At 43.5% G+C, this 20,210-nt stretch overlaps 2 protein-coding genes across 4 annotated transcripts in view; both read right to left on the bottom strand.

Moving 5' to 3' along the window:
- Positions 1-1,995: 1,995 nt before the first annotated feature.
- Positions 1,996-17,871, bottom strand: LOC140910965 (alcohol dehydrogenase 1-like). Its single transcript, XM_073343177.1, is given in 10 exon segments — positions 1,996-3,369; positions 4,897-5,140; positions 6,495-6,553; positions 6,555-6,619; positions 7,038-7,298; positions 7,484-7,530; positions 7,533-7,634; positions 7,637-7,857; positions 14,640-14,953; positions 16,368-17,871. Coding segments are annotated over 8 exon segments (861 nt in total). The 5' UTR covers positions 7,695-7,857; positions 14,640-14,953; positions 16,368-17,871; the 3' UTR covers positions 1,996-3,344.
- Positions 17,872-17,909: 38 nt separating this feature from the next.
- Positions 17,910-20,210, bottom strand: part of MANBA (mannosidase beta) — an 82,112-nt gene continuing 79,811 nt past the window's right edge. For all 3 annotated transcript variants that reach the window (XM_073340809.1, XM_073340810.1, XM_073340808.1), the window contains one exon: positions 17,910-18,915. In XM_073340809.1, the coding sequence (XP_073196910.1) occupies positions 18,691-18,915 (225 nt within the window). In that variant the 3' untranslated portion in view covers positions 17,910-18,690. The remainder of the gene's footprint in view (positions 18,916-20,210) is intronic.

Raw genomic sequence — 20,210 nt, forward strand, 5'->3', positions numbered from 1 at the left:
GGGTCACTGAGAAGTCACAGAGGCTTAATTTAAGACACAGGGTTCACACAAGGTGACACACAGTAGATCTGGACATAGTGTGGAGTCATGAAGAGGTCACTGAGGATCAATTTGGTGCAGAGGGGTCAAAGAAGGACACAGAGAGAAGGCTGGGATCATGGACTGTTCATGTGGTTTAATTAGAAGGCAGAGGGTTCACTCGAGGTCACAGAGAGCAGGGCTGGAGGTACTATGGGGTCACGGACACCAAGGATGGGCCTATTGGGCCATGTAGGTGTCAATGAGGATAAATTTGGATGCTCTCAGGGTCACAAAGAATACAATGGGGGCTGGTCTGGAGGAATTGCAGTCACAGAAAGCAAGGCTACAGTTAGTGGAATAATTCAGAGGTCACTGAGGGCTGGTCTGGAGGTGGTGTTGGGTCACAGAGAGCCAGCCTGGATGCAATGGGGGGTCACACAGCTGTCTAGGAGGATACATCTGGAGGCCATCCGGGTCATTCCTGGGTCTACAAAGGTAAGTATCAAGGCAATTGATTTTCCTCAAGGAAGGGTTCAGGTCTTTACTTTTATAACTTTGTTTGGGCCTTTGGCATTTGCTGGGCACATAAACCACCCTTTATCAAGGGAATGGAGATCTCTTCTTTTCTCTACTCTTGGCTCTGGTGTAGGCTTGGGACTTAATCAACTCCTCTCCACCCCCAATATTAAACCAGCCTCAGGTAAAATTCAGGGAGTTCACCACTAACATTGAAAAAAATTATGTTCTGCAGCTGGTAAAGCATCCCTACCTCAGGAATGTCCCTAATGAGTTATAACCACCAAAGTTGTAAAGTAGAGACACCCAGGCTCTGGGAAATTTTAGGGAGGATACAGAGACTCAACAAATGGTAAGATAAGCTCTGACCAGGGACTTTATTCTGACCATCTGCACAAACAACATACCACAAATAAGTTACAATTTGGGCATGAAAGAGAAAATTTAAAAAAAAACTTGTGCAGAAAGAACACATTGGTACTAGCATGTAATTGGTTAATTTTTTTTTTACTTAGGGGTGTGGGATAATGTGATAGGTTTAGTAAATTTGAAGGAGGTAGTTAGTTTTACCTATATAATGTAAAAGGAAAATAAAGCTTTTTGGGAATCAACAACAAGCTGCAAGACATCACACCCCCTGCACAACTGTGATGTGTACGGGCACCAGGAAGCCCCAGACAGGTGGATCCTGACAGGCCATTGGGTGAAATTTGTCCTGGAGTGGTGAGCATAATAGATTTGCTTGGCATATATATTGTACGTGTGTTGCTAATAAATAGATGTTTAGAGCACAGCTCTGTAAGGCTCTTTCACTGGGAAAAGGTCCTGCAGACTCGTAGAGCCCCGAGTCCCATGGGTAAGAGCAGGTAATTAAATTGAGCAGGTTTCTCTCTGAGCCCTGTGGGTTAGTGTAGGCGCCTTTCACCCCAAGCCCTCGGAAGGGAAAGGGTGGGGGTACCTAAATTGACCATGTCACGCTAGAGTGCTCAGTAGGGTATAGATGGAGTGTCCTAGAATGTGTGGGTAACACTGGCCCATTGTAATGCTCCTTGCTTAATAACCACACTGTAAGTAGGGTTTGGGTCTACTTTTCCATGCTTCAGCCACTGTTCACTTTGACCTGCCCAGCAAAAATGATTGCCCTGAGAACAGGGTCTTATCCCTTTCAATCTTAAATTAGTGGGGACTTTTGGTGCTACTGTTAGAGACAGGATACCAGACAGATAAGGAAAGGTAATACTTATTTCATTATTTCACATTTGATGCTGGACTGTACTGTTCTTTAATAAAATGGTAAATCTTAGCATGTATGTTGATGTTAGGATGTCTTTTTTTTTTAAACAAACAAATAGCAAAATAAACATCCATGTAAATTTTGACACAATGGTCAAGAACACAGAGCTGAGTTAAATCAAGCTCACTCATGCTCCTTTTAATGCTCCTTTTAATACCCATAATACCAATTTTATTTTGCATTACAACATTTTTCAACATCTCAGAATCACCAACTCTTTCCTTTTCCACTGCTTGGTTCCCTCACTCCCACCACTATAGCCCAAGACTTTAATCCACCCTCCCTTCCTCCTGGCATGCTCTCTTCTTCCAGCTAGAGACATGACTCATGCTGCCTGGTATTGTGCATCAATAGCCCAGGGATCTGACAGACCCCTAAAGTAGTTTGTTTCTGTATCCCTAATGGAAATAGACCCATGGTTTTTTGGCACTCAGATGCCTTGCAGTAATACATAATGACCCATCTGAATCTATCCCCCACAGTAGCACAGATTTATTGACAGATCACACACACAGTTTTGCTATGAAACAGCCCAGGAGCTCTTGTGAGCATTTTCTGATATTCCCAAGATGGAGCCTGAGGCAAAAATCTTTTTGTTTACATAAACATTGGAGGAAGACAAGTAAGAACAACGTTACAATTAACAAACATGTTGGTTTGAAAAACCTCTTCAGCCTCCCTATGCCTTACCAACCAGATCAGTGGTTCTGCATCATTTCTGCTGTGTGACCAGCAAAATACACAGAAAATCATCCTGAGACTTACCCTATTCTGTAATCCTTTGGTGATAGAAAAGCTCATGGGATTTGGGACACCGGAAGAAACAATGGGAAGTTTTGGGGTACTGTAGGGTAGGAGAGAGGTGGCTGGGTAGTATAGAGGGATGGCTGGCAGGGATGCTAGGTTTGAGGCTGGTTCTGAGTTTGTAGCTAACATCTCCAGTACACCCACCACAGTTCAGCTTTAGGATAGTGTCAGGTTTTACCTTAGCATGTGGTATCAACACAGACTATAATCTCTGGATATAAGACCAGAGAGCAAAAGAAAAGATGCCATCTCTCTACTCATATCCATGTAGGTGCGATCAATTACAAATTCAAGGCGTTTCACAGTTCCCAAGTGTTGGAGATTCTGGCTACTGCAATGTTCATCTGCGTACATGATTTGGATAGCTGGAGGTAAAAAGAGGTAGGAGTGGAGTGAGGGGGATCAAGTTCATTTAAGGTCACATGACAAGACACAGATGCACCTCTCTCACCATTTCACAGGCCTTGAGGCTACAGGATACATTTTAAAACATTCTTTACCCCCCAAAGATGCTTCCTTATTACTCTACAAATCTTTTCAGGTTTCATCAGGCCCATTTTTCACAGCTCTCGATGTCAGAATCACCCAAAGCCTTTCACAGCTCTCTTCATGTTACCATAATAAAAAAAAGAGATCACTGAAGAGTAGATACTGGATATGAAACGTTGAGATGTTAAGACCCACATATCTCCCGTTGCGCCGAACCTTAAAAGAGAAGGACACTGCCAATACTGAAATATAAAACAAAATAATTAGTTACAAATGCTGACATGCAGATAAAGACCAGCTAACATCTGATTTGTTTTTCAACAATCTTATCTTGCTTCTTGTCAAACTCTGTGAGCAATGCAATGCAATGAATGAATCCATGATACACCCAAATCTTGATTTCTCCATGCAGATCTGGACACCCCATCTCAAAAAAGATATATTAGACTTAGAAAAGGTGCAGAAAAGGGCAATGAAAACAGTTAGAGGTATGGACAGGTTTCCATACAAGGAGAGATTAAAGAGACTAGTCAGGTTAGAAAAGAGACAGCTAAGCAGGGATATGATAGAGGGCTATAAAATCATGTGTGGAGAAAGTGAATAAAACTGTTATTTATCGCTTCTCATAACACAAGAACTAGGTAGTCACTCAATTAAATTAATAGGCAGCAAGTTAAAAACAAACACAAGAAAGTACTTCTTGACGGCACACAGTCAATCGTGGAACTCATTGCCGGGAGATGTTGTGAAGCCCAAAAGTATAACTGGGTTCAAAAAAAGAATTAGAGAAGTTCATGGAGATTTGGTCCAAAAATGTCTATTAGCCAAAATGGTCAGGGACACAAATGCATGCTCTGGGTGTCCCTAAGCCTCTAACCCAGTGGGTCTCAAACTTTTGTACTGATGACCCCTTTCACATGGCAAGCATCTGAGTGAGAACCCCCCCCCCTTATAAATTAAAAACACTTTTTAATATATTTAACACCATTATAAATGCTGGAGGCAAAGTGGGGTTTGGGGTGGAGGCTGACAGCTTGCAACCCCCTGAGGTGTCCCGACCCCCAGTTTGAGAACCCCTGCTCTAACCAGAAGCTGGGACTGGATGACAGGGATCACTTGAAATTGCCCTGTGCTGTTAGTTCCCTCTGAAGTACCTGGCCCTGGACACTGTCTGAGACAGGATACTGGACTTGATGGACCATTGGTCTGATACAGTATGAGCATTCTTATGAATGAACTAGCTGCCAACTTCACCAAAGAAAATTGCTCAGAAGCATGAAGTAACATATCTTCTACTACATCTCTTTGCACTCCATCTTCCCCTTTTCTTTTGTGTTCTTGTCATTGTCCCTTTTGGGTAGCCTTTGTCATGCATTTGCCTTCACCTGAACTTTTAATAATAGATAGATCCTAAGAAGGATCTTTGTTAGTTTCTGGCATTGGTTTGCATTATTATTATACAATGCATGGTTATTATACAATGTAACACCAGCCAAGTTTCATGAAAACTTAGCTGCCTCCTAGCAGAAATCTGATGACCACTCGCTGAGTAAACACTCATTCTGAACTCTAGCAATAACTGCCATAGTAATGGTACAAAACTGGGTTTTATTTTCTTTTAAGTCTGTGCACCTTGACATAAGACAAAATTCCATTACACAAGTTTTCCACTGCTTTAATCGTTTAAAATTCACAATATATTGAACTATACTGAATTTTACAGGCAAGTGGCATTTGTTACATGTAATACTAATAAGTTAAAATCTCACCTCTTTGCTGAATGTAACAATTCAAATCCTTCATTGATTTTGTCCAATGGTAATGTGTGGGTTATTAGCACATCTTGATTAAATTTTTTCTTCATATAACTAGACACTAATTTTGCCATAGAATCCTTGGTCTTCCCACCTGGAAAAACAAACAAAAAACCCCATACACAATGCACAGTTGAACAAACACAGTTTGAATAAGTAATGGTGAGACTCCTTGTCTCATCCTGAAGCACAGTGAGGACTTAAGGCAGTGGGACAGGTGTACGTGCTGAGAGAGGTTCAGTGAGCAAAGGAAGTCAACACACATCCTTCAGCTTGTGGACACCTAGATATGCTAAGGAGCATTATGCCATACTCTCCAGTGCATACACAGGACCAGATGCCTGAGGTGCTAGAACTCACAGATTTGCCCATGTTTGTCCACCTGTCACATCCTGTGCGACACCCAGACTGTAAGCTCACAGGGGAAGTGGCTCTCTTCTTTGTAATATGTCAATACAGCTACCGGCACAGTGAGGCCTGATCCCTGACTCAGGTTTACAGCTATTACCATAATACAAACAACATTACATAATACACCAGCAAGCCTGCAAATACAGGCCAAATTTTCAAAAGAGACTAGTGATTTCAGTGCCCAACATAAGCACCCTCCCTCTGAAAATCAGGCCTCTTTAAAGTGTCTGTCTTGGGCCCTAAAAACTGAGTTCTATTTTTGAAAATGTCAGCAACTGCAACTAAATGCAATTATCTGAATGTCTAATTATTAAAACACAGCTCAATGTCTGTATATTTCCAGATACATTTGTGTCTGCATCTATCTGGTACACCTCATGATTATTTTATTAAGAAAATGTGCAGAATGCTATTTTTAGTTGTATTTCTCTTTAAAAGGCATCAGATGACAAGTTGGAAGTTCTGAAACACACATTTTATGATTAAACAAAGCATAAAACACACTTTGTAAACAGGAGATTAGTGAATAATGAATATCAAACAAATAATATTTTTATTAGAGTACATTGGCTCCCATGAAAAGACGTATATTCGTGTGGCGTGTGATCTACAACCCATTGAAATCAATGAGCCTCTTGAAGAACAACTATTCTCCAAACATTTGGGTGGGGAAAAAAAAAATCTATTTGCAAGAATGTTCCTAAAACAGCACATAAAGGGGGCACAAATGTGGTTGAACGGAGCAGCCATTTGGAGTTTCCACGCTGTTTTCATGGTATTTACTAGCACAAATATTCAGATAGATATTTAATAAAATCATGGAAGGGAAAATGGAAATGTTTTATGATGTGCATAATAGATTGTACAAAATATGTGGCTGTGAATATGAGCCAGCTTTTCAAGCTTAGGCACATGCAGTTACACATGTACATATCCATATTTCTAGGCATAATTGTTTTTTTCTTCATGCAAACTTGGGTTTTCGTGTTCTACTCCGGCAGCAGCAGAATTACCATTCACTTTTGTATTCCATTATATACAGCAATAAAATAGCCAGACTAAACATTTCACAAGCAACTGAACAGGTTAACTAAGATGGAAATGTTCATCCACTTTTGGCACTTTTGCTTATCTCCATGTGCCATTAAGACTCTCTTCCCAGGGATGTCCAGTGAATGGCAGCATAGGGTCAAAGGATATCTAAAGAATGTGTTCCAATCATCATACACCTTCCAGAGCCCATGTGGCAGGATGCCAAGGTAGCTGCCTGGTTAAAAAATGAATTAAGACATCACACAGGTTATGAAAAAAACAACCTCCCCTCAGTATTACAGTGTAAATTTTGCCTGATGAAATAAATCTAAAGTCTATTATTTGGAGTCTGAAAATCTTTTATACATAAAAAATTAGCCTATCAAAAATACATTTTATCCAGCTCTTATTTATATAGCAAAATGCATCCTCCTCTCTGTATAAAACGCAGCCAAGACTTTGCCCTTGTTTCAGGGAGCTCTTACTTGAACTGGTCTTGAGGTTGGCCTGCAGATAAGGAGGCTCCTTGTTAGGAGTCTTGTGAAGAATACACAAATACCAAGTCCGGCCATCAGATGAAGACTACATTCATTAAGTCTGCTCTAACATTGGGCCACTAATGAGCAAAGAAAGTATGTGCCAACCTCACATACCATAGTAGCTACGCATCCAGTAACTTCAAAAGAATCGTCCACACCATGCCCAGTCATCTCAACCAGCACCTCCTGAATAGGTTTCTTGAAGTCCTGAGGATTGATGCATTCAGTGGCTCCTAAATCTCTAGCCTTGGCAAATGTATCTTTGTTGATGTCGATCCCAATGATCTGGGAAGGACCAGCTGCCTTACAGCCAACAACAACGGAGAGGCCAACTCCTCCCAAACCGAAGATGGCACAAGTTGAACCAGGTTTAACCTGCATAACAATAAAACAGGGGACTCCGTAAGAATCCATCCATAAATTGTAGTCCTGGAACACAGAGGGGAAAGTTTTCTGCTACATACAATGCATTAATATGCTAAGAAGGCAATTGTGCCATTTGTCCTTGAAAAATGTGTGCGCAAGTGCACCTGCACGCACGCACACACACACGTACTCACTTTGGGAGTATTAATGGCAGCCCCATAACCAGTGGAAAATCCACAGACAGACAGACTTTATCCTGAGGAGCAGCAACAAGAATTCTTGCTAGGGCAGAATCAGGCACAACTGGGTATTCTGAGAAGGTGCTGACAATCCACAGGAAATGGTGAATCTGCTGGTCTTGTGTGGCATGAGGTTCTGTGAATCAGAGAGGCCGCCAAAAGACATCTGGACTTGTCAGTAATATAAGGCATGACTAATATTGTCAGAATCACTGAGGGTGGGACTCAGGTAATGGAGAAATTGAAACTCATTGTGTCTTCTGCCAACAGCTGGTGTTGGGATTCAAATAAGAGCAGTGGGGGAGGCCAAGAGGAACAAGACTTTGCTCCTAGAAAAAAAAAAAAACACAGAACAGATCTTGTCATAAGCATCTTCTGAACCACAGACTCTATATTAACCCCCCAGCAAACAAGTCTGCTGTCTTTTGCAGCTTTCCAATCAAGTTTTCAACAGACAGTATCGTACATAGAATAATCTGCTTCATCTATCAGCTGGAGATTGAGAAGGAGAGGTTACTTACCTTACAGTAATTTGAGTTTTTTGAGGCGTTTTGTCTCTACGAGCGTGCCACTATAGATTTGGACATACCTGTATGCTCTCAACTGGAGACTGCAAAGTAGTATTTATGGGCTTGCACCTGCCCAAAATGACGCCTCGTGCTCTAAATGGGGACATATAAGGAGGTGAGATCCTGCCATCCCTCAGTTCTCTCTCGATCATGAAGCCTCACTCCACAGCAGAGAGGAAGGAGGGTGGGAGATGGAGCATCCATCAGGACCAAACATCTCAAAGAACTCAAGTTACTGTGAGGTAAGTACTCTCTCCTTCTTTGAGTATATATCGCTATGGGTGCTCCACCAGAGGAGTCTCCCAACTCAGTGAGGAGGTAAGTCCAGGACAGTTCGAAAGACTGCATCATCAAAGGCTGTATAATTTCTGGAAGCAAGTAAGATAGTGTAATGCTTGGTAAAAGTCTGGAAAGAAGACCAGGTTGAAGTCCTGCACATTTCTATTATCATGGTGGTAAGGTATCAGTGGATGGAAGCACTCTTTTTCTTGACATCCTATAGAATTTGTTGCCAAAATGGCCCCACAAGTCCTAGTAACCCCATTAGGGAGGGGATAGAGGAAGGGTCTCCAATGATAGTCATACTTTCTGGGCCTCCAATGTCTGGTAGGATACCCAGGACCCTCTTCATTAGAGGGACTCAGAGGAGTACGACGGTATGGTGTTGGGATGTACCAAGATCTCAAGTCGGATGAATCCTCTCCTGAGCTAAAGTGATAGGGTGGGGGCTTAGGTGTCCTGGCTGGTATATGGAAGGCTAGAAACATAGACAAGTCTCAACTTACAACTGTCTGGACGATACCAGTGAGGGTGCTCTGACAAATCTCTGTAACAGTGGAGACTCAGGCTCATCAGAAATTACAAGATCCTCTGAAGACAGAAATCTTGAATGAGTCATAGGACTCTAGTAGCATATAATCAAGACTTGGGTCAGTACTGGACGTGGGACTATCAACCTGTGGAATGGAGACTGCGGTGGTATCAGGCAGGTCACAAGATCCTCCTCACCGAACTGTGGTAAAAGACTGGTACTTGTGGTTATCGCGGTGCTGCAAAAGATTGGTCAGTACCGCTGCAGTAGGTGCTGTGGTGGTAGAGGGCTTTTTCTTATGTGGTACCAATGCCTTGGTACTGGACTCAGCTGGAGCATCCACTGTACCCTTTGAGGGACATGAGGTCTCCCAAGAGTGGGTCTTATGGGATGATCTACCCCTATTCTTTGTTTCTCTGGTTCTTTCAAGTCTTTACCTCCAGGGTCACAGATAAAGCTGTAACAGTAACCGAAGCAGCCTGTGATATTGAGGATGATGTGCCGAGTGGGGAAAGGGGTAGTGGACCCCTCTAAAGTTAGAGCACGTTCCATTAAGGAGCTTTAGTCTAGCCTCCCTGTCTTTTTCAGACCTGCCTTTGAACCAGACAAACAGACAGACTTTACCCTTTGAGGGGATATGGGAGCCCCCCAAACACCACAGGAAACTTGAGCGTCCATCATTGTGGGGAAAAGATCCATGACAGGTCTAGCAGGGTTTAAACCTTGGGGGTTTAGACATAACATTGTGCTCCAGCACAAATGAAAGGTCCAAAACTGGGAGGAGGCATCCCCTCCCCACCCAAGAGCACAAACGTGTTAAATAAATAAAATAAAGTTTAAAAAGGGGGCTTTCTTCAGTGAGCAAAAAGCAGGGAGCTGAGTATGGCACAAGCAGAAGCTGCAGGCAGTTGAGATGGAACTGAGTGGTGAGAGGCACGTGCCTTCCGGTATTCCCTTGTTCAAAACATGAGGTGTTGCTTTGTGCAGGCCTGAAAGCACTACTTTGTAGTGCCCAATCAAAAGCATGCATCCTTTGGTAGAGCACCCTTAGTGCCATGTTTTCAAAGAAGAAGAGATGGTTTCTTCAAGAAATAGCCAATTTTGTACCTCAGAGGGCTGATGAGATGGCTGTGCTTGGATTGTCATTCAGAGCTAAAATTCTTGAATATCTCCAGTTCCCTGGCAGAGTTTTTCCTCAGATTCTGTTCATTCTATTGGGATGATTGTCTGTCTTATCAATTACAAATTTAAAGAGAATCTGGAATAGTTACTAGATTCCATAAAGAAAATCAATGGGCAGGAATACACTGACCATGATAAACATTGCTTCATTTCTATAATTAGGACAGGATCATGGCAGCTACCTGAAATCAGCAGGATGCAGCATTGGTGGACTCAGTTCCATGGATGCAGTTCCTGCTGAGGTCAGAACCCAAAAGAAAATCTGCATCCTTATTTTTATCATATCTGAGTCTCTTTATTCAGAATGCAAAACGTAAGCCTTATCTATTGAAGAGCTGTGATTTATACCCAGATAAAACTCCTGACACATTTCTATATGAACAGTATGTACAGTGGTACAAATCTCATTCTCTATTATTTTATATCTCAATCTAATGGCCTTTTGTCCTAAGTGTTACAGCACTTGTGGCGCTGTCTGTATAGATAAGTTATTAGTTCAATGAACTTACCCGTTATCAGTGGTCTCTTTCCACTCTAGCTGTGACAACCTTTTTCTGAGTAGTTGGTTAGAAGGGCTTTCCTGTTGCTGGCATTAGTTCTATCCTGAATTCTGCTGCTGTCTGAGAGAAATTCACCTTCATGTCTCACAGGATTTTAAGCATAAATCAAAGTGTTGCCAGACTTCTTATCAAGGTTTCTATATGTGACAGGTCACCAGGAGCAAGTCTGTCATTTGTTAGCACACCTAGTCTGTTAAATCTGATACTTCTCTGCTTTAAAACCAATAGAAGGCATCTACTCTGTATTTCCCTAAGTGCTTTGTGACCAAGAGCTGCATAATAGCTATCCATCAGAACAATGATAACTCAATGAACAGCAGAGAACCTGTCCTAGGCCCCTGTATTCAGGGACCTGAATGCCAACCATCGTTCTTACCAGTTACTCTGCAGCAGACATGTTTGAACCTGTTTCAGACTATTTAAAAAAATAGATTTCATTCCTCTTTGGCTTGGAAATGGAAACATTTTTAGGATTCATACTTCTGCATCTCAATAGCCCAAACTGAACCATTAAAGGTAAGTTACATAAAAATATAAGGATGGTCTTCCCCATCTCTGTTAACCCTTAGCATCCAGAGCAGTTGCCAGGCACACATCATCTATGACCTAAGGGGTGGATTAAAGTGGGTCCAGACCCCCCCGGGTAAGGTAGGGGACATTAGACAAAATGGTGTGGTATAAAAGAGGATAGCTAAAGAGCTGCAATATCCTAGCATAGACAGGGCAATATATTAGCTATCTCCTTGTACATCCTTTTCCCTAATGTAGACATACTCTAAGCGTATGCCTGCACTTGGAGCTGGGGTCGGTGATTCCCAGCTCAAAGAGGCATAACACAGGGCTAGCTCTGATCGAGCTACTGTGATAAAAATAGAGTGCAGCAGCCTGGGCAGCGGGACACGTACCCAGCTGAGACGACAGGCACGTACTCAGGGTGACTAGCCCGTCCCACGGATCATGCTGGGTGGGTCTGTCTCCTCCAGCTGGCCATCGGACAAAGGGAGCCCGGTCTCGGAGGCAGAGTAGCAAGTGGCAGAGATAACTGCTGCCTCTTGGCAGGTGCTAGGTTGCCTCCCCTGGGAGGAAGGCAGCATATGGAAGGGATACGTGTCCATCCAGAAATAGTCTGTGCGGCAGGGACAAGGATTTTCTTCCCTATAACGGCATTGTAGAGCCATCCTGTACATGTATCTACACCCTTAACAGGTGGCATTATACAACTGTACCCAGATGGGTAATCTATCGCATTATCCAACCGATGTGTGTGGCCCTTATCATGGTATCTGCCCACTACAACTGTTAGTGGATTTTCTTTTCAGAATACCCTCTGGGTGGTAGGGAAGTATTAATGGGGGCCGAAGACATAGAATACAGAAAGAAACTTGCCAGTGGTCACACTAGCAGTCTATGGATGGGGCAGGACCTGAACCTAGGTCTGAGTAGAGCTGATGGAAATTCTGAAAAATTCCGTTTAGAAAATTTCATTTTTAAATGAACATTTCAAAAATATTTCAAAATAATAGTTTAAATTTTTATTTTAATGGCTTTTCACGTTCATATTATCTTTTATTTTTCCATTATTTCATGACACAGCAGTAGTATCAGTAGTACATAATATATGCCATGTCATAATGACATAAAATGAAAATCTATTTTATAAAAAAATTAAGGGCAACTGCTACAGTACAGACTGAAGCATCTTATTTTTTAGATCAAAGCATCTCCTGTTTCTGCTGCAATGGAAGAGTTCAACACATTTTCAGGAAAATTTGTTTTCACAGGAATTTGCATTGAAATAGATACAATTTCCTGAAAACTTTTGGTTTTATCGAAACAGCGTTTTTTGACACAAAACTGTTTCAATGAAAATTTTCCAACCAGCTTTGCTCCTTAGTCCCACTGCAGTGCCCTATCCACTACTATCCTTCCTACCTGTTACTTGTGCAATGCTGTTAGAATGAAAAAATCCATGCTCACGCTGGTCACGGAATCCGTGCAGCAAACCTGTCATCAGCCATTGTCCAGCCATGCCAGAAGACAGACAGCAGGCAATGTATGTGGCCTAATTAAACCACAACATTATTCACTTGTCATATCTGGGAGGACCCGACAATAGTACAGTGAAGGTCATCATTGTCTCCTAAATCTTTGCCACATACGCCCCAACCTTGGTCCCAGCCATCCTGTTGCTAGGACCTCGCTGCCCTTCCCTCATAAGAGGATTAAGAGGGCTACAAAAGGAGGGGGTCAGCTTGCCACTGTACAAGATACAGGAGTCCCGAACCCTCATTCCTCAGCTCCCTTTTGGGATGCTTTCCTCTACATCCTTTTCCAATGCACATTATCTGATAGCCATATCCCTTTCATCATGAGTACCCGCACTGGACATTTGCCACAAGTTTTATTTTCTATGTGTTGACATTGTAACACAGCCCCCCACCCCCACCTTACCCTGCTGGGTCTCAAACCTGCTGTGAGGAAGGTGGAAAAATCCAGCCTGCTTTGGCCAACGCCCATGGGAAAAGGGTGACTAATGTGATTCCCACAGTGGATCATGAAGGAACCAGTCCTTTGTTAGACACGATGGGTGAGAGGGTGGGTGCTGCTGGCCTGATCCAGGGGCAAGGAGGCTTCTCTGGGACTGCATGGGATATGAACACCTCCCCTTCCAGTCAGCAGAAAGGGCCGTTTCCCCTCATCCAGGTGGACCAGTCACTTGCAATTCCTCCCCGCTCTGTACAGGTAACCTTTACCCCTTCCTTCACTGCTGCTACCAGTGCCGGTGGAACCCTTAAAAGGGCAACAACCCCTTTTCTTCCAGCCAGACAAACAAGGACCCACCGCAGAAAGTTGAGGTGAACACATCGTGAGAGAACACGGTCTGGTCTGCAGTAGCAAAATATTAAAAAGGAAACATCTCTCGCCCCCCTTCCACCAAATATATTGTGTCTCTCCAGCCAATTTATCTTTGTCCCTCTTTTCAGCTCCCACTATACCCTGCACTCCCAGAAGCCATGCTCCATCAGGCTATGCTCTGCCCACCAGTATCCCTGCATCTATTCTCTGTTCTTAATCAATTCTGTTCCTCCCAGGCTACTACTTCTCTATCCCCTCCCTCCACAGACTCCAAATCCCATTGCTGTTACCATCCTTCAGTTTCCTGTAGGACTCCAACCGCTCATCACTTGCCCCTTTGAGACCACCCACTGATCCAATGCTGGGCTCTGCACTCTCCTCCCTACAGCAAAACTGATGTGTCCTCCCTTTGCCCCCGGCCCTGTTTTATTTAACTGGGCGGGTCTTTGCACCAAAAAAGGGCTGATCTCAGACTCAGCAACTACCTCCCTCATTCCTATGGTTGGAAAGCCATGAACAATCCCGTTATTGGTGCTCCCCGGCTTTCCCATAGGAAGAGCCAAAACAGAGGAACCATCCTGCTCCAGGCTCCCTATTATGCTTATTGCCTCATAGAACAGTCAGAACAGCTCCACTCCTGCAGTGAGGCAGTAGTGATCAGTGGGGGATCTGCTCAGCAGCTGCAGCAGTTGAGACAGAGCAGAAGAGCTGAGTGTTTCCTGCTATATGGGAAGAGGAGCACAGTGATTAAGATCCAGGCCTGGAGGTAAGGTAGGGTTCTATTCCTATCTCTGCCATACCCAGGACCACACAGGAAGACTAAGTCAATTTGTGGCTTGTCCTATGCTAATATGCAAGAAAGGGAAACAAAGAGCCTTCCCCCCTCATGGAGAGCAGCTCCAGTCAGTCAGTATAAATCCCTGAGCGCAAGGACAGCTCCATACTTGCGTTGCTGGTGCAGCTAGCTACCTTAAAGGACGGGGAGCCACGCCTGAAACCCAGTGTGAACATCCACATGAGAGAAACTGGAACTGGAACCCAAGAGCATACTTTTTATGCTGCTAAGGTACTTAAGAACATTGAACACAAAAGGTTAAATTAGAAACCACTGGGGTGAGGGAAGCACCTCTTACCTGTGGAATCTGCAAGCTTTTCCACTCTTCCAGTCAGTCAATTCATCATAGCAAAGCCAGAAGAGTCAGCTAGTTGTTTTTAAACAGCTTAAAGATGTACCACAATGCCACAGTAAGGGAATATTCAGGAAATATAGGACTAAATGCTTTACTCAAGAGATCATCATCATCATGTTCTTATTACGCCTCTGGTGTTTAGGGCCGTGACGAAGCTCCTCCATGCCTGTCTGTTTCTTCCAAGTCTTTCAATGGTTCCCCAGCTGTGCCACAGGTATAGATGCATTAAAAGACTGAGGTTCTCAGATACTGGGGAACTGCAGGGATTGGAGGGGCAGAGAAGTACTTAAGATAGATTTAGGCTCCGATTGTGCAAGTAACTTAAGCATGTACACTTTATGTTAGGTATGTGTTTAAGTGTCTTACTGAATATGGGCCTTAGTTCAGTGGTTTTCAAACTTTTTTTCTGGTGACCCAGTTGAAGAAAATTGTTGATGCCCACGACCCAACAGAGTTGGGGATGAGGGGGTTTGGGCTGTGGGAGGGGCTCAGGGCTGGAGCAGAGGGTTTGGGTGTGGCAGTGAGGACTGTGGGGTGGGTCCAGGGATGAGGGGATTAGAGTGCAGGGGGGCTCAGGGATAGGGCTGGGGCAGGGGGTTGGAGTGCAGGACGGGGTCAGGGCTGGGGGTGCAGGCTCTGGGGTGGGGCTGGGATGGGGGGTTTGGAGTGCAAGAAGGGGCTCCATGTCTGGGGGGCTCAGGGCTGGGGTAGGGGATGAGGCACGGGCTTATCTCGGGTGGCTTCCGGTCAGTGGCACAGCGGAAGTGCTTAGGCAGGCTTCCTGCCTGTCCTGGCACCGCGGACCGTGTTGTGCCTTGGAAGCGGCCAGCAGCTGATCTGGCTCCTAGGTGGAGGTGCACAAGTGGCTCCGAGCTGTTCTTGCCTGCAGGCACCGCCCCCTCCTCCCAGCTCCCATTGGCCAGGAACCAGCCATTGGGAGTCCGGAGCTAGTGCTCAGGATTGGGGCAGCACACAGAGCCCCATGGTCCCCCCGCTTAGGAGCCGGACCTGCTGCTGGCTACTTCCTGGACGCAGCGCAGTATCAGAACAGGTAGGAACTAGCCTGCCTTAGCCGGGCAGCACCGTCAACGGGACATTTAACGGCCCAGACAGCGGTACTGACCAGAGCCACCGTGACCCAGCGCCTTACATTCCATGACACAGTACTGGACCTGCAGTTTGAAAACCACTGTCTTAGTTCATAGTGGCTGAAAATGTCCTTTTGATCAGTGATTCTGTTCTCATCTGGGCACTGTCTCCACTCTACTCCATACTGGGTTTGTAAGACAAAAATCTAGAAAGGCACTCTCAATTAAAATCTAAAAAGTTTGGGTATTCTTGTGCATACACAGTATTTTACAGGCATATAAGCAACAATGGCAGAAACCTCTGGCACCATGCGTATTATTTCATTAAAATATATTAGAAGCTCTTTCTGGGCAAAGTGTTACATTTTAGATTTAACTGGAGTGTAATCAAAAGCCGGCACTAAAACTATTGCAACATTATGAAGAGAAAATACTAACTAGGGCAAGGTAGGTGTTTTGGCAACAGGCAACTGTAGCATGTTATTTTAGCATTTCTAAACATAAATGTTGCTGCAGACGATGTGGGGGTGTTTTTTCTTGTACGTAGAACAATTTTAGGGGTGGAAATATAGTTGAAAATCACCTGACAAGTTCAAGCAGATCTAAGGTGCTGCTTTCGTGATTTCTTTTCAATAGTGCTGATGTCACTGTTCCCATCTATAGCTGCTGAAAATCTGTGCTTTTCATGGAGCAAGGACTCCTCAGACTAGTTTGTTAAAGGCTGCTTTTTTTCCAGATTATTATTTTCCACAACTGATCAATAGTTAAATGTGTAACATAAGATAGGCCATAGGGAAAAAAAGTGACGTTTAAATAAAGACTGTAGTGAGCTGTAAGCTTAACGCATCCTTAACCAAATGACATTTACTTTTAAATGAATTACAGGTCAGGACTGAAAACTATATTAATTAGAAGGATTATTTAAAATTTTTAAAATATGCTCTTCAGATCATTTCAATTTGCAGTATTGTTTGTTTCCTCTGAATACTGTGGGTACATACAGCGGGCTCTTTTGTAAAATACACACACACAAAACAAAAGCCCTCCGGATTCACAGAGCACAGCGCAGATCCTCTCTTTATTCCAACGCTTCACAAAAGGCTCCTTTGATTTCAAAGATTTCTCAGGAAGTTGAAGTGCCCTTGTTAACTCAGCACTCTGCAACAAAGTGCATTGCTCACTCGTGTTACACACTGGAATCATGTTGGGGGTGTTCCTTCAAGTCTATGACAAACACCAGAGGGTGCTGCAGTGCTGAATTCTGAACTTGTGGGGCGTGTCTGAGTGGGGCAGGGTAAAGGTACAAAACGGTGTATGAAGAACAGAAGAGTGAAAAACCTCAGGGACTTCACATAAAACCATATTTAGATTCCTTGGGGAGGTGAAGGGCTGCTTTGCTATGGCCAAGGGTACTAGAACTAGCTGAAATTTTTCAAATTACAAATACTGTTATAATAATAAAAAAACGTTCTGTTCAGTTGCTGTTACAGCCTCATCTCCTCCTCATTTCCGTGCCTTTGTTAACAATTCCCTCTTCTCCCTCACTCCCAAGCTGTAGGTCGCAGCATGGAGAGGAAAGGCGGTCTCCCGGGGTCAGGCACAGGTGTCTAGGTAGAAAGACACTGTCTGGCACAGGTGTCTAGGTAGGGGGCAGGTAGTGATCTACACTAAGAAAAGGGATCGCACTGGCGACTTTTCCCTTAGATCAGGGGAGAGCCAGGGACCGATTGGGACTCGAGTCACTGTCTGGTCCCTGGTCTGCTCCCAGAGTGGCAGGGTTGTGCTGGTTCTTTTCTGGGGCTTGTGACAAATCCACGAGACATTAATTTGAAGTGTATCGCCTCCTCCTGAGATCCAGAGGATACAAACACCGATGTGAAAAATTAAGGCTCGAGAGATATTCAAGGCTCTAAAACTATCACAGATCCTACTTGCATCCTGGTAACCAGGAAGTGAGGCATCAAAACCCCTTGACATATATATTTTCAGTTACCTGAGAAAGCAGCCTCACCCTTGACATATGATCTATATCAGTGGTTCTCAAAGCCGGTCTGCCGTGTGTTCAGGGAAAGCCCCTGGCGGGCCAGACCGGTTTGTTTACCTGCCACATCCACATGTTCAGCTGATTGCAGCACCCAGTGGCTGCGGTTTGGTGCTCCAGGCCAATGAGGGCTGCGGGAAGCGGCGTGGGCCAAGGGATGTGCTGGCTGTCCTTCCCGCAGCCCCTATTGGCCTGGAGTGGCCAACTGCGGCCACTGGGAGCTGCGATCAGCTGAACATGTGGACGCGGCAGGTAAACAAACCGGTCCAGCCCACCAGGGGCTTTCCCTGAACAAGCGGCGGACCGCCTTTGAGAACCACTGCACTATATTATATGTAAGTTTTTCTGTTGACATCGTTTCATTACACCAAGAGTGAGGAATGTACAAATGACAGCGTGAGCTACGCATTCTGTGGTCAGTTTATCTGCTCTCTCTTAATCTTTAGTTATATTTAAGGCTAAGATTTAGTCACGGGTATTTTTAATAAAAGACATGGACGGGAGCTGGGGGGGGGGTGAAGAGAGGAGACTGACTACAGGGGAAGGGCCACTGCTGTGGGCACGTGTCTGGTGCGGGCTGCTGCTGGCCCAAGCAGCTGGCTTCAGAGCCTCTCCAGCAGCAGCCAGCGTGGCTGTCCCTGGGGCCACCTGAGCAGCTGACCCCGGAGCCAGCTGCTTGGGCAGCCATGGGGTCAGCCACACTGGCCACCACAGAAGTCATGGAGGTCACGGAAAGTCACCAAATCCGTGACTTCTGCGACCTCTGTGACAAACACGGAGCCCTAGTTATACTCCTTTGAAGTTTTCCAGTTTCTATTCTACTACCACTACAGGAAGCATTTCCAATAAAGGACATGAGATTTCCTCAGTAAATGTCCATCAGTGAAGTCAAGCTGAGTGATTTTTCGAGTTCCTCAATGCGGATAGGCTCCCACGGATAAAACACCACAACTTTTCTCTTCTCAGTCATGAGAAAGCCGTTGTCATTAAACCTCCCTGGTATATTCCCTACATCCAGCCAAACAAAAGGAGTGATTGCTGTGGTCTGCAGAACAAACGTATACAGGTCACCTTGCTGAGAAATAGTGGCCTGAAAGAGGAAGAAAAATAAAGTTAGTATTATTACAGAAGTCTGTGTAGTAAAAACAACTTCACCAATCAGTGTAAAAGTTGTAGGCCAGTGTAATGGAAGGTATTTTGAAAATACATTTGTTAAAATTATTTTTCTCCTCTCCACCTCCTTTATGGAATGTTCTATATAATTTAATAGGGATAAAGCCAATAAGATTCTATACAAAGCATCCCAGAAACCTACAGAACTTAACAGAGATTTATGGCCTTGCTACAGAATACTATAGGCTGGTTTAAAAATTCTATCGAATGTTATCATTATTTACTTTCCATAAGGACAGTTCCTCTAAAAATAATGGGATAAATTCTATACTGACTTACACCCAGTGCAATCCTATCAAAGTCACAAGGTGCTAGATAGATTTATTCTCGTGGCAAAACACTTCTCTCAACCCATACATTCAGATATTAAGGTTGTTGTCCCTTCTTGCTACATCAGTAATAAAAATCCGTGGAAGTAAAAGAAGAATAAATCAGGGCAATGTAGCAGGTCACCTACTGCTAGTGTAAGAAAGGAGGGTCTTTAAAATATATTTAGAATTGATACATAAGGCATGCTGTGAGATCTCAGAAATAGGTTTAACGTTTTACTGTAAACTTTTCAGTAATAAAACACTACACAGTCTAAAAACACAACTAGATACATTTTCACTCAACATTTTTCTTTTACAGAAGCATCTCTCTTCTGAACATTAATGGTACATTAAAAATCAGCAAGTTACATATTAAATATATACTAAATAAATGTTATGACAAAAAAAATGCTTTTTTTTTTTAGTTCGTAAGAGAAACAGCATACTCTGGATTTTTCTGTTTTCACAGTTAGATTTGCAGTATATTTTAAATAAGCTTTTGAAGTGAAACCTACCCCAAAACAAAGATACAAAAAGTAGCATTTGTGTTAACAAAGATATTTTAAAATGAGATTATGATCAGAAAAGTGACACTGTAAAAAAAAAAAAAAAGCGCCACCTTTTTACCCAACATATCTTCTACGTACATATACTCTAAATCATATTTGCTTACTTTACTGACAAAATTAATGCTATTATGTTTTTCTCCTGCTAGACAACACAGCTATGGGAGAATGAGCAGAATTTGCATAATCACAAGACTCAAACTAAATTCTAACTGCAGAGCTTTTATTATTGGCGATGTCAGCTAGAAAGAATCTGTCTTTTCAGATTCCAGATTGAATCTGTAGTCCTGTGTGAAGAAAAAAAAAAAAAAAAAAATGGGCCAATTCTTTTCCTG

The sequence above is a fragment of the Lepidochelys kempii genome, chromosome 4 (assembly GCF_965140265.1).
Source record: "Lepidochelys kempii isolate rLepKem1 chromosome 4, rLepKem1.hap2, whole genome shotgun sequence".
Taxonomy (NCBI): domain Eukaryota; kingdom Metazoa; phylum Chordata; order Testudines; family Cheloniidae; genus Lepidochelys; species Lepidochelys kempii.